This window comes from Vipera berus (assembly GCF_964194415.1).
Source record: "Vipera berus genome assembly, chromosome: Z".
NCBI classification, from domain to species: Eukaryota; Metazoa; Chordata; class Lepidosauria; order Squamata; family Viperidae; genus Vipera; species Vipera berus.
Window position 1 is genome coordinate 74,472,212 of NC_138205.1, and position 13,667 is coordinate 74,485,878.

Here is a 13,667-nt window from a genome sequence, read left to right on the forward strand (position 1 = left end):
GCAAGCCCACCTACCACTTCCGAGGCCCAATTCTGAATGGCACAAGGACCAGTAGTGGGTCATGGCCACGGATTGGGGACTCCTACTCTATAACATTAATCCCCCAGATATCATACTGGACCTAACTTTGATGACCTTCCGAAGGACTGAAAGCATAGATTTGCCATTTGATCTGGGGAGCCAGTGACATGGATGTGGAGTCTGCCTGGTAGCAGTATTGTTAGGGAAACTAAGCGCACTTTTCCACACAGATTATGGGATTTTAAAAAGGTGATATTTATTGTTTCAATACTTTTAATGATTGTTACATGTTTATTGTTTTGTTTTTGTACGTACTGTGTATGCATTCAGCATCACTTATTTAAGTTGAGTGGCTATATAAACGTAGGCAATGAATGAATGAATAAACAAATACAAGGCAGAATTAAAAGGAAATATAAATCATATTTCTGCATCACCTTTACAATTTACCACAATCACATCTTCATATGCAGTTCTCATTTGTACTGTTGTGGTTGGATAAAGAACCATATTATATATAGTATCTGGGTTCCTACTATGCATGAAATACATTGTTTTAATATATGAATTCCAATGTCATTTTTAAAATACATTACCCAAGATATTGATCTGGATAATTATTTTATTGTATAATAAAGTCAGAGATATTGAACTCTTTATTATACAACTGGCATTCAAATAATATACGAGTTATGAAACTTATTTTGTTTCATAATACCTTTCTCATAAGGCACTTGGTAAAAATCCTTTCATATTTAATCATGTCCAGCTTTTCAAATATTGCTGTAAAAATATCCCTCTAAGATGCTTGGGCATTTTATATTTAAATATTTAGTAGGTTGGAAGGTAACTTTATAGAAGCTGAGGGTCTTCAATTAGCTGAAGGTAACTATATTTCTCTGAGCTTGTACAATATATTCAAGATTCTTTGGACAGCAATCTTAACTTGTTTTACAGAGACAGCTGGACAAGAAACAGGAAGACCACAACTCCTGATATAGTTTGTGACTTATGTAGTTCAACAGTTTAGAGGTCCTTGATGCTCTCTGAGCTTGGTTGTTTTCTTTCTTATTCAAACTAGGTAAGAATTGAAAAGTTCTCTAGCTGAAATTCAGTCTGTACTATCAGGCACAATTTTGGAAATCCGTCAGTTTCCATAGCAATAGCAATAGCACTTAAACTTATATATTGTTCCACAGTGCTATATAGCATTCTCTAAGTGGTTTACAAATGTCAGGAATTTGCCTCCAACAATCTAGGTCACTAACCTCTGAAGGATAGAAGGCTGAGTCAACCTCCAGCCTGTCAAGATGAAATTCCAGACTGTGGCAGAATTAGCCTGCAATACTGCATTTTAACCAATGTGCCACCACAGCTGTTAGCACTGATTTTGCTCCATTAATTGTGTGCCCTGATTTTAGATAACAAATTCCCAATGTGGCTCTAACTGCAGCAACTGAGGTCTTTTAGCCACATTCAAAATACTTCTCAGGGAGAGCTCTATAATTTGTATGATTTATTTGAATTTCATATAGGGAGTATAGGAGTGCCTTTGGCTTTGTATACTTTAATAATTATGGCTAAAGAATATGGATAAAAGTGATTTATTAATTTTAACAATAAATTTACATTGCCCTTGCTCTTTGTGAGCTTCTTTCATGATGATGAGGGAGCCAAGATCCAGTCTCAGAGAAGACGTCCCTTAAAACTACCTACAACTGCAATGTCATTTTCTAAAAAAATCATAATCTTTGATTTATTAATAACAGAATAATGATAAGTGTTCTGTTCTACATAGTCCAACTTGTGAATATGATAATATAATTGAACATGATAATAGTCATATTGTCAGCTTACATCAAAGTGTTGCAATACTTTAGGCATGTGTACTTCTGGATTTTTCATCAGTCCTGTTAAATCATTAATATATAGACTAAATGGCACTGGCGCACGTATACATCTCTGCCTTGTCCTTTGTAAATACTGATATTGCTTGCATGATTTCATTGACTTCAAACCACAATCTCAAGGAAGGATTTTGTGCAAAGAATTTTTATCAATGCAGCAAGCAGCCTGGATCCCATATTGAGGATAAACAATTTTCTCCATAATGCTTCTCTGTTAAAAGTGCCAAATGCTACACCTATCAGCTCAGTAAATAGTTAATTCTCCTTGCTCACATATTTAATAATTATGATTAAAGATTAAACTTGTCAGTAATAGATCAACTCTGTCTAAAGCCAGATTGATGTTCTGTGAGACCTATGAAAAAAAGAGTTATTCCTAAAGGCATTGTAATAAAGGTTTGCTATATATATAAATAATACTCTTTTATCCTTATATTTTAATTTGGTATGGAATGTTTGTTTGATTTTTTGTGTTATATGGGATCTAAATGGTTCATGAATTTCCTGTGTCAAAAAGATATTTGGTAAAATATAAATTTGTGATTAGGCAAAAAACAATATTTTAAAGCTGGCCAAGGGAAGGATATTTTGCATTTATATTAATTTCATCATGGCCTAATGGAATGCATAGTTCAGTCGTTGAATTTGTAGCACATTTAAGATTTTACAAGATGCCAGGGAAAGAGGGGGACTCAAGGCGCCGAATTTTAAATTGTATTATGATGCGGTTGCCTTGACGTGGGTTAGTGATTGGCTTAATTTAACTAACAAGAGAATACTTCATCTTGAGGGATGGGATTTGGTATATGGATGGCATGCATATTTGCTTTACGATAAGAAGGTGGACAGGACTTTTAAATCCCATATTCTGAGAAGTGCTTTATTTTTTTTTTTTAATTGAAAAGTTTTAAAATACAATTTTCCTTTAAAAAACCCCCCTTCCCCCTCCCTCCTCCCCCCCTACCTCCCCTCCTCCCCCCTCCCTCCCCCCCTCCCCCCCCTACTTCCCAGAGCTGAATACAAGGTATATATATATAAAAAAAAGCAAACCTAAGCAACCATATACTAACAACTATAAATTCTAAAATCCATCACTCTCTAGCTTATATAGGATAAAACAAACCTTAACAATATTAAATATATATATAAAAAAAAACTAGAATAAGAAAAGGACACTCTCTAGCTTATATAGAATGGAACAAACCTTAATAGTATTAAACATATATTAAAGACAAAAAAAAAGGAAAAAGAAAAAAAAAACCCTTCTCAACCCTATACTTATCCTAAATAAACTCCATCCATTTTATCCATTCCATGATATAACATTCTTACAAATAATTTTCCAAATTAACCAAGGATCCCAAATCAAAAAACTTTAAAGTCAACTCTTCTGTAATCGACCGTTCCTCTTCCAGTACCACATCTATAATTATTCCAAACACAACAAAAAAGAAAAAAGAAAAAAAAAAGATTGCAAACAAAACTTGAACTTTAATCCAAAAAAGCTCAGCCTTTCCACAAAACCACCAAATATAAAAATATATTGCGTCTACACCCAAATCTTTTCCCCCCTCCCCTACTTGACTACTTGACTATATCGTAAAAGTTCCAAAGACTTCTGCGATTCCTGCTACTTTCTCTTCTTAGATCGTTTTGCAGCAGCACGCGTCACCCTCTGTTTTATAGATTCATCCGACGAGGTTATATCTTGATCTCCTCCAACACCGTTGTCTTCTATCTGACCATCTTCGGCCTCTTGATGCACTCCTTCTCCAGATCCCTTTCCAGCTTCCAAAAGTGTTAATGGCGTTGCATTTAAAACATTATTGTAGAAATCACGCGCTTGCATCACAGTAACCAAACGGTACTTTTTACCTTCGTGCTTTATTGCGTGTCTGGAAAAAGTATTATTATAAGTTAAATTATAAAATACCGATTTGGGGAATTCCTGGACACGCGATAGAGGGCGTATCTATGGGAGTGAGTATGGATATGGTTTCTTATAAGGAACTACTTAGATTGCAAGGGAATGATTGGCAACTTAAACCATTAGAGGAGTTAAGACAAGAAAACATAAGTTACTCTTGGTTTCAATATACCCAATTGAAAGCTAGGTGGAAGTCAGATCAAAAGGTTGGCATCACAATTACAGATCAAAATTTAGTAAAGCAAATTAGAGATTTAAATTGTGCACATATAAAGAGGATATATAATGCTTTAATTGAATTGGATTTGGAAACGGAACTGGTTAAAGACTGTATGATAAAGTGGGCACAAAATATTCAGGAACCAATTTCGTTGGACACCTGGGAGATAATTTGGGTCAGAAATGTTAAATTTACTCAGGCTCAAAATTTAAGAAAAATTTTTTATAAAATGTTTTATAGATGGCATCTGGATCCCAAGAGGTTGTCCAACATGTATCCTAATTTACAGTCTAAATGTTGGAGGTGTGGTAGTTTAGAAGCTACCTATTTTCACATGTGGTGGACTTGTAGAAATATAAAAGCTTTTTGGATTAAAATTTGGTGGAACATTCAAAAGATTTTTAAGAGAAAGATAAAGTTTTCTCCGCAATTGTTTTTATTGGGTATTGTTGTAGACTGTGATGTTAAAGAAACTAACTTGATGTTGAACATCATAACAGCAGCACGGTTACTGGTGGGACAATATTGGAAGAAGGATAGTTTGCCCACTATAGAAGAATGGGTGTTTAAAGTTTTGAATCTTGCAGAAATGTCTAAGATTTCTGCTTATTTGAAAGATCATTCACAGGAAAGATATATTTCAGTTTGGAGGAGATGGATAAATTATATTCAGAACAAATATGGGACTAAAAAGTTCCATTTAGCTTATGAGTAGATTTTAGTGGGATATTGTTATTGGTACTTTGTTTGTAGTTATGTTAAAGGGGAGTTAAAGCACATTATGAATTTGGTTAATTGTATATTATGCATAATTTTTATTTAGAATATGATTATTGTAACTATAATCCTGTATTTAGCTCTGGGAAGTGGGGGGGGGGAAGTGGGCGGGTTTGGGGTGGGAGGGATTTGGGGATATTTTGTAAAATTTTGTTTTTGTAAAACTCTTTAATAAAAAAAAAAGAATTTGTAGCACATTGATTCCCAGTAAGAGGATCACTTACCAACAGCTCTTCCTGTCTGCACAACATTTCGACTAGTGGTAACCATGACATTTCCAATCTTCTTACCACGTTCACTGTTCTGAACAGAACTAAATTAAGAAATAGAATAACACTGTCTTACTGGTTTCTGCTAATTTCATGTATGTAATGTTTTATAACATTAATTGTGGGTCCAACTGGCAAAACAAAGCTTAGGACTGTATTAGTTGGAAATATGAGGAAGAGGCCTTCATCCTGCAATGGATAGACAATGGCTAAAATGATGATAATGAATGTTTAGTAATATCAATTAGAATTAGAATTCTTTATTGGCCAAGTATGATTGGAGACACAAGGAATTTGTCTCTGTTGCATAAGCTCTCAGTGTACATACAAGCAACAAGTGATAGATCATGATTATAATCATAAAATACATTGATCATAAATCAAAAGATACAACACTCAGTGATGGTCATAGGATACTAAATAAGTAACATAAATCATACTAGAATACTAAATAAAATGAATATAAATGGTAAGATGCAAGCAACCACGTTATAGCCATAAGAAGCTAAGGAATAGGTAATACCATGTTTTCCTGAAAATAAGACCTGGTCTTATATTTTTTTTGCCTCCAAAAGAGGCACCAGGTCTTATTTTCAGAGGGTGTCTTACCTTAGGACCACCACAGCCAGGCCTCCCACACCTGACACCTATCACGCTGCTGCTTGACTTTTTCTGTGGCTGCTTGCTGCCATTTGTGGCTGGACGCCAAGGGGCACATTGCACTGTTGCCTCTGCTCATGGCAGAACGCTGCATGGTGCTTCGGGCCGCTTCTGCTAGCGGCAAGAAGCCACATGGTGCTTCAGGCCACTTTTGCTGCTCACAGCAGGAGGCCACATAGCTCTTTAGGTTCTTTATGCTGCTCGCGGCAGGAGGAGTGGAAATGGCCCAAAGCACCACATGGCCTCCTGTTGCGAGCAACAGAAGTGTCCTGAAGCACTGCACGAGCAGCAGAAGCAGCCTGAAGTACACGAGCAGTAGAAGCAGCCCGAAGTGCTGTGTGGCTTCTTGCCACTAGCAGAAGTGGCCCGAAGCACCATGTGGTGTCCTGCAGCAAGTGGTGGCAAGAGGCCGCAAAAGTCAAGCAGTGGCACGACAGGTGTCAGGGTGTGGGAGGCCTGGTAAGGTAAATGAGTGTGCAGTGCATGGGGCAGTTTCACCCCCCTACCCCAGCTTGATTTTTTAGAGGTGCACCTCACCCCAAAACTAGGGCTTAGTTTTGGGATAGGGTTTATATTAGGCCCACCCCCAAAAATCAGGTTAGGGCTTACTATTGGGCTGGGTCTTACTTTTGGGGAAACATGGTAGGAAGGATGAGAAGTTTAAAAGTAATACTAGGTAGTTGACAGTGTTGTGGGAATTAGTTGTCTTTAGCAGAGTGATGCTATGGAGGAAAAACTGTCCTTGTGTCTCATTATTTTGGCATGCAATGCCCTATAATATCAATTAAGCATAAGTAAGTTGAAATATTAATTTATGTTGCAGATAACTGGCACTAGAATGGCAAGGTATTTTGAATTTGAAATATTTTGAATCTAACATTGTTTGTTCCATTTTGGAACTGCTTCAAACTCAATCTACTACTTTTTCAAAATCAGAATGCTTCCAACATTATTTTTATTTCTAAATATTTCAACATTATTTTTATTTCTGAATATTTCTGAAACTTTTTCTATATGCCTATTTAAGAAGTATCTGAATAAGTTTTCAAAAAATTCTGAAATTTTCATAAAATATTGGGCATTGATCAATCCATTTCACTTTTTAAGCCATCATTTTTTAAGGCAACATAACTGAACAATAGACTACATTTTAACTGTGAACAAATTTAAAAATATAAGCAATACTTACTGTGATAATCTTAATTTTACATCAGAAACAGAATATTGTCCTTGGAATGGATGACTGAAAAGTGAGATAGGAAAGAGAGTGAGAGAGAGAGGGGAAAAAAGGTAAGCTGACAAACTATTTAATATACTTTCTCAGTTATAACTATGAGCATTATCTATGTGTGAAATGGGATACATTAAAACTCTCTCCTCTCCTTAGGAATCATTAAGTATTTCCTGTCCCCAGCAACTAATCAAAATTTATTTTTTCTTACATGTTGCTTTGCTGTTTCAGTAACTGGCTAGGACAAAGGAAGTTGAACACTTTCTGGCTTATTACACAAGCCCACCAAATCAGGAATAACATGTTATATTTGCAGAACTTTTCTCAGCAGAAGAAACAGAGGAAGGTTTTACCACCAATGATTTTAAGCAAATATAGTACCAAATTATGAGAAGTTTATCACCATCACTTTCACTTTCCATATAAATTGATATATTCTTACCTAGGATTTACTTCTGTGAGGGCTGGGTGTTTATTACTGTTCCACACTCTATAATTATGAGTATTTTTCCAAGCTGCTACAAAGGCTGTTCCAAAGTCAGACAATATTTTCTCATTATCTGCCAAATAAAATGAGTAAAGTGACTGGACTGCAATGATTTCTATCCTATAGGCATACCTACTGGCTGCATTCTGTTTTTAAATAAAAAAAGTACACACACACACACACACACACACCCCTTCTGCTCAGTGAAAGATTACAGTGAGGGGAAAAAATGATTTGATCCCCTGCTGATTTTGTATGTTTGCCAATGACAAAGAAATGATCAGTATATAATTGTAATGGTAGGTTTATTTTAACAGTGAGAGACAGAATAAGAACAAAACAATCCAGAAAAATGCATTTCAAAAAAGTTATAATATTGATTTGCATTTTGACCCCTTCGTAAAACATGACTTAGGTGGCAAAACCCTTGTTGGCAATCACAGAAGTCAGACATTTGTTGTAGCTGGCCACCAGGTTTACACACATCTCAAGAGGGATTTTGTCCCACTCCCTTTTGCAGATCCTCTCCAAGTCATTAAGGTTTTGAGGCTGACGTTTGGCAGCTCGACCCTTCTGCTCCCTCCACAGATTTTCCATAGGATTAAGGTCTGGAGACTGGCTGGGCCACTCTACGACCTTAATGTGCTTCTTCTTGAGCCACTCCTTTGTTGCCTTGGCCTTGTGTTTTGGGTCATTGTCATGCTGCAATACCCATCCATGACCTATTTTCAATGCCCTGGCTGAGGGAAGGAAGTTCTCACCCAAGATTTGATGCTCCATGGCCCTGTCCATTATCTCTTTGATGTAGTGAAGTTGTCCTGTCCCCTTAGCAGTAAAACATCCTTAAAGCATAATGTTTTCACCTCCAGATTTGACAGTGGGGATGGTGTTCTTGGGGTCATAGGCAGCATTCCTCCTCCTCCAAACATGGCGATTGGAGTTGATGCCAAAGAACTTGATTTTGGTCTCATCTGACCACGACACTTTCACCAAGTTCTCCTCTGAATCATTCAGATGTTCATCGGCAAACTTCAGATGGGCCTATACATGTGCTTTCTTGAGCAGAGGGACCTTGCAGGCGCTGCAGGATTTCAATCCTTCATGGCGTAGTCTGTTACCAATTGTTTTTTTGGTGACTGTGGTCCCAGCTGCCTTGAGATCATTGACAAGATCCTCCTGTGTAATTCTGGGCTGATTCCTCACCATTCTCATGATCACTGAAACTCTACGAGGTGAGATCTTGCATGGAGCTCTAGACTGAGAGAGATTGAGTGTTATTTTGTGTTTCTTCCATCTGCGAACAATCGCACCAACTTGTTACAAGGTGACTCCATCGAGATGCAAGGATGACAGACTTCCTAAACAAACTGAATACATTGTTTGGAAGATTTGAGGCATCAAATAGCACTCCTGCTAGGAAAGCTGTGCCTCATCCTGACAAGCAATTGCTAAGCTTTGATGTGAGAAAACACTGTCCAGAAAACACTGCAGAAAGTTAACATTAGGAAAGCAGCAGGCCCAGATAACATCCCTGGACATGTCCTTAGGGAATGCGCAGGTGAGCTGTCTTGTGTTCTCACAGATATTTTCAATCTCTCATTGCAGCAGGCAGTGATCCCATCGTGCTTTAAGACGGCCATCATCTTGCCAGTGCCAAAAAAGTCCACAATTATAGGCCACAATGATTACCGCCCAGTTGCACTGACATCCACCATTATGAAATGATTTGAGAAGCTGATAAAGGACACTATTGTATCCAGCCTCCCGCCAGCATTTGACCTGCTTCAGTTTGCCTACCGACCAAATCGCTCTACGGAGGATGCTATTTTTTCTGTTCTCCATCTGAGCTTGAAGCACTTAGAGGAAAGAAATACTCAAGTGCGTTTGTTGTTTGTCGACTTCAGTTCGGCATTTAACACAATCATTCCCCAGCATCTAGTAGACAAACTGGGCCTTTTAGGCTTAAACACTCCTTTGTGGAACTGGATTCTGGATTTTCTTACAAATAGGCCCCAATATGTGCGAGTTGGAACAAATACCTCTAATACCATTTTCTTGAGCATAGGTTCTCCTCAGAGCTGCGTCCTAAGTCTGCTGCTGTTCACCCTGTTGACCCATGACTGTTGTGCTAGGTTTGCCACCATCCATATTGTGAAGTTCACAAATGATACAACAGTAGTGGGCCTTATTCATGATGACAAGGTGGAAGCTTACCGCAAGGAGGTTGAGGGGTTGGTGAACTGATGTAAGGAAAACAGCCTAGTTTTAAATACTGGAAAAACCAAAGAGATCATTGTCGATTTCAGAAAAGGCAGGCACAGGCACACTTCTCTGTGCATTAATGATTCACCTGTGGGGATGGTTACCAGCATCAAATTCCTGGGTGTGCAGCTAACGAGTAGGCTGGCTTGGTCACACAACACTGAGAAACTGGTGAAGCGGGCACAGCAGCACCTGCATTTTCTGCGTCACATGAGACAAACAAATCTTCCTTCCCCTGTTCTGACCACTTTCTACAGGGGGACGATCGAGAGCATCCTGTCATACAGCATCAGAGTCTGGTTTGGAAGCATCACTGCTTCAGACAGGAAGGCGGTGCAGAGAGTGGTGACGATGGCCGAAAAGATCACTGGCAGTTCCTTTCCTCCCATCCAGGACATAGCACAGTGTTGTTTTGAGCAGGGTCCATAAGATTATCTGGGACATTACACGTCCTCTTCACAACCTGTTTTCCTTTTTACCTTCTGGGAGGAGGCTTCATGGTATCCGTAGCAGAACATCCAGATTCAACCAGTTTCATTCCATACAGCATTAACCTTGTGAACTCTCAAGCTTCCTCTTTCCATTATACATTCAAGATGGACAGTATTTAATATTTATTTGTTATGTAATGTAGGGTTGTGGGTCTATACATATGCTGTATATAGTATGCTTAGGTGTGTGTCATGTATGTGTTTCACTTTGAGAGCGGGCAACTAAATTTCATTTTTGATGTGTGCCGTTGTGCCCACAGTAAAAAGAAAATGACAATAAAGGTTGGCGACAGTCTTGTAGCCCATTCCAGCTTTGTGTAGGTCTACAATCGTGTCCCTGACAGCTCTTTGGTCTCGGCCATGGTGGAGAGTTTTGAATCTGATTGATTGATTACTTCTGTGGACAGGTGTCTTTTATCAGGTAACAAGCTGAGATTAGGAGCACTCCCTTTAACAGAATGCTCCTATTCTCAGCTCGTTACCTATGTTATGGAATTTATTGTGCAGAGGTCTCCTTGTGCTACCAAAGAGTTGCACAGACAAGGAAGGGCACTGAGAGCAGTAAAAATCACACACAGAAATACACTGAGTTCTAAAAGCAAAAAGTATTTTACTTTGAGGTGGTGTAAAAACAAAAATGCACAGTCAAAAATAAACAGTCCAAGTCATACACAATAGCAACAGTCCAAGGAGTAATCCAAACTACAAAGTCTTCTTACCGGTCCAGAGGTCAATACACAGTTCAGGTTTACAACAGTAGTAAACCAACAGCAGAGCAAAAACAGTAACAGTAGAAAGCAGTGAATTCAGAGAGAGAGAGAAGCTATGTTCCTAGCTTCCTCTTATGGCCATGAGAACACTTACACACCCATTGGCCAATTAACCTCTTAAAGACATAACAACATGGTTAATATATTTTCAACCCAACATTGTAGGCTAGCACCATATGCCTAACATTCTCCCCTTTGGGTAGAATAATATATAACTCTTACAATCTTATGCACATTCTTTCACAATTAGCATTGTGTTTCACAGCACTTTGTACCTTCGTAAAATGGTCTGCAATATTTACATCAGATGGACAATACTCTAACTGTATTAATTTATCTTTGACACATTGTCTGACATTTAAATAACGAAGATCAGTATGTTTAGATCTTGTTCTTACTGCAGCACTATTAGCCATCTTTATCGCAGCTTGATTGTCCTCATACACAATAAATGGATCATTTACATTTAAACCCATATCTAACAATAATTGTTTGTACACTAGCAGTTCTGTACATAACACTGATAGACATGAAAATTCAGCCTCCATTGTAGACAAGCTTATGTGTTTCTGTCTAAGACTTCAACTCCCTGTTCATTGCAGCTTTCCATGATGCCTGTTCCTTTTCAGGATACATCCTGATCTCATCATAGTTAGATGGCTCTACACTAACTTGACATACTATACTAGCTTCATAGCGATCAGGTGGATGTCTGATACGCATTGAACGCCAAGGAATTACAGGGCTTTGAATTTCTGTCTCCTTTCCTTCCTCTGATTCCTCTATTATCTCCCCTATCTCCTCTTCATCTTTTATATTTACAGGAGATGCATTATCATTACTAGTTACGTTATCAGAGGAGTCCTCAAACACTAGAGGATCAGTATTAACAGCTTCTTGCTCTAACCTATCCCAACCAACGTGCTCAAGGAATTTTGCACTAGCACTGTTATATACATTAGTTGTGCCTCGTTCCCAGAAACGATAGGATCTGTGATTAGCTTCATAACCTACGAAGTATAATTGCCTAGCCCTATGTTGGCCTTTACTCCTGAGTTGTGCAGGAATGTGGACCCAAGCTGGGGTGCCAAACGTGTGCAGGTAATCAAGGTTTGGTCTTCTACCATGCCATATTGTATATGGTATTTTACCAGTAGAAGTATTAACAACTAAATTCAGAACATGGTTTGCACATTTTGCTGCCTCCCCCCACAGTCTATCTGTTAAGCCAGAATCTTGTAACATGGTTCTCATCATGGCTTGTAACGTTTGCCCACGTCTCTCAACAAAAGCATTATGTTGAGGCCTATAAGGGGCTGAATGTTTATGCTCAATGCCAGCAGATTCTAACATATCAACAAAACGCTTGTTTGTAAATTCAGTGCCATTATCAGTAATTATGCACTGAACCTTTCTCTTTGTTTTTCTCTCCACGAACTTCAGCCAGTTTGCAAATTGTTGGAAAGTATCTGCCTTTGACTGAAGCAGATAACAAAATCCATATCGAGAGTAGTGGTCAAGGATACTTAAAATATAACATGACCCTCCTAAACTTGGTTTCATGGGTCCAATTAAATCAGCAAACACAACTTCCAAAGGAACAATTGTTTTGAAGCCGTTTAACCTGTGTGCAGGAGTTGCCTTACTCTTTTCCTGATTACAGGCATTGCAATTCAAATACTTACTACATGGCTTCAGTTTAACTCCCTCTACTAATTCCACTGTTTTACGTAGTGAGTTAAAGTTTACATGCCCTAACCGCCTATGCAATAAATGTATACACTCATCATGTGGCTTCTTGTTCTCACATATTGAGTTAGCTTTAACTGTACTAACCTGGTTACTTGTGAGAATGAATAAACCATCTTTCAAATTAGCAGTTACACAGGTTCCATTCCTCTCAATAGTGCATTGCTCCCCTCTGAATGTTACCACAAACCCAACCTTAACCAATTCCCTTACAGATAACAAGTTGAATCTTAGTTTAGGTATATATAACATAGGTAACTGTTCATCAATGCATGGATAATAGGAATTACCTTCACCAGAGGCCTTCATCCTCCAACCGTTGGCCAGTGAAACATATTGGTTGCTGTTTTTCATATTAATAAACCTCTTTTTCTCTTTAGTAATGCATTGTGAAGCCCCACTATCAACAACCCACAATTCATTATTTCTGGATGTTGGTTCATCAGAAATAGCCAAACCAATGCTCTTTTTAGCCTTCCCACTGCTATTCACATTCTGTTTTTTACCCTTTCTACAGAATTTGGCTATATGCCCTCTAGCCCCACAAGAATAACATTTCTTGACGTTGTAAGCAGTGGTGAATTGCTGCTTCTCTTGTGGCTGTGTCTCTCTCAGCTGGTCTCTGTCACGCCTCCTTCTGGACTCTTCCAGCAGTCTCCCAGTAATGTTAGTCAATGTCAGTTCCTCTCTGGTCAGGACTTCCAAAGAAGAAACATATCCATCATAACTCTCATCCAAAGATGACAGAGTAATGTAGACCTGATGCAACTCTGAAAAAATCAGCTCCTTTTCATGAAGCTCTTGAAAAGTTGCCTTCATGTAATTTAAATGGGTCAGCATATCTCCATTCTTCTGCAAACGAGCCCTAAACAGCTTACGTGTAAGGTGTATATGTG

The 13,667-nt window shown here is 38.3% G+C and overlaps 1 protein-coding gene across 3 annotated transcripts in view; it reads right to left on the reverse strand.

The window, feature by feature from the left end:
* AVL9 (AVL9 cell migration associated) overlaps positions 1–13,667 on the reverse strand; it is a 63,883-nt gene that overhangs the window by 6,121 nt on the left and 44,095 nt on the right. For all 3 annotated transcript variants that reach the window (XM_081344423.1, XM_081344421.1, XM_081344422.1), the window contains 3 exons: positions 7,455–7,572; positions 6,971–7,024; positions 5,077–5,165 (listed from right to left, as the gene is read on the reverse strand). In XM_081344423.1, the coding sequence (XP_081200549.1) occupies positions 5,077–5,165; positions 6,971–7,024; positions 7,455–7,572 (261 nt within the window). The remainder of the gene's footprint in view (positions 1–5,076; positions 5,166–6,970; positions 7,025–7,454; positions 7,573–13,667) is intronic.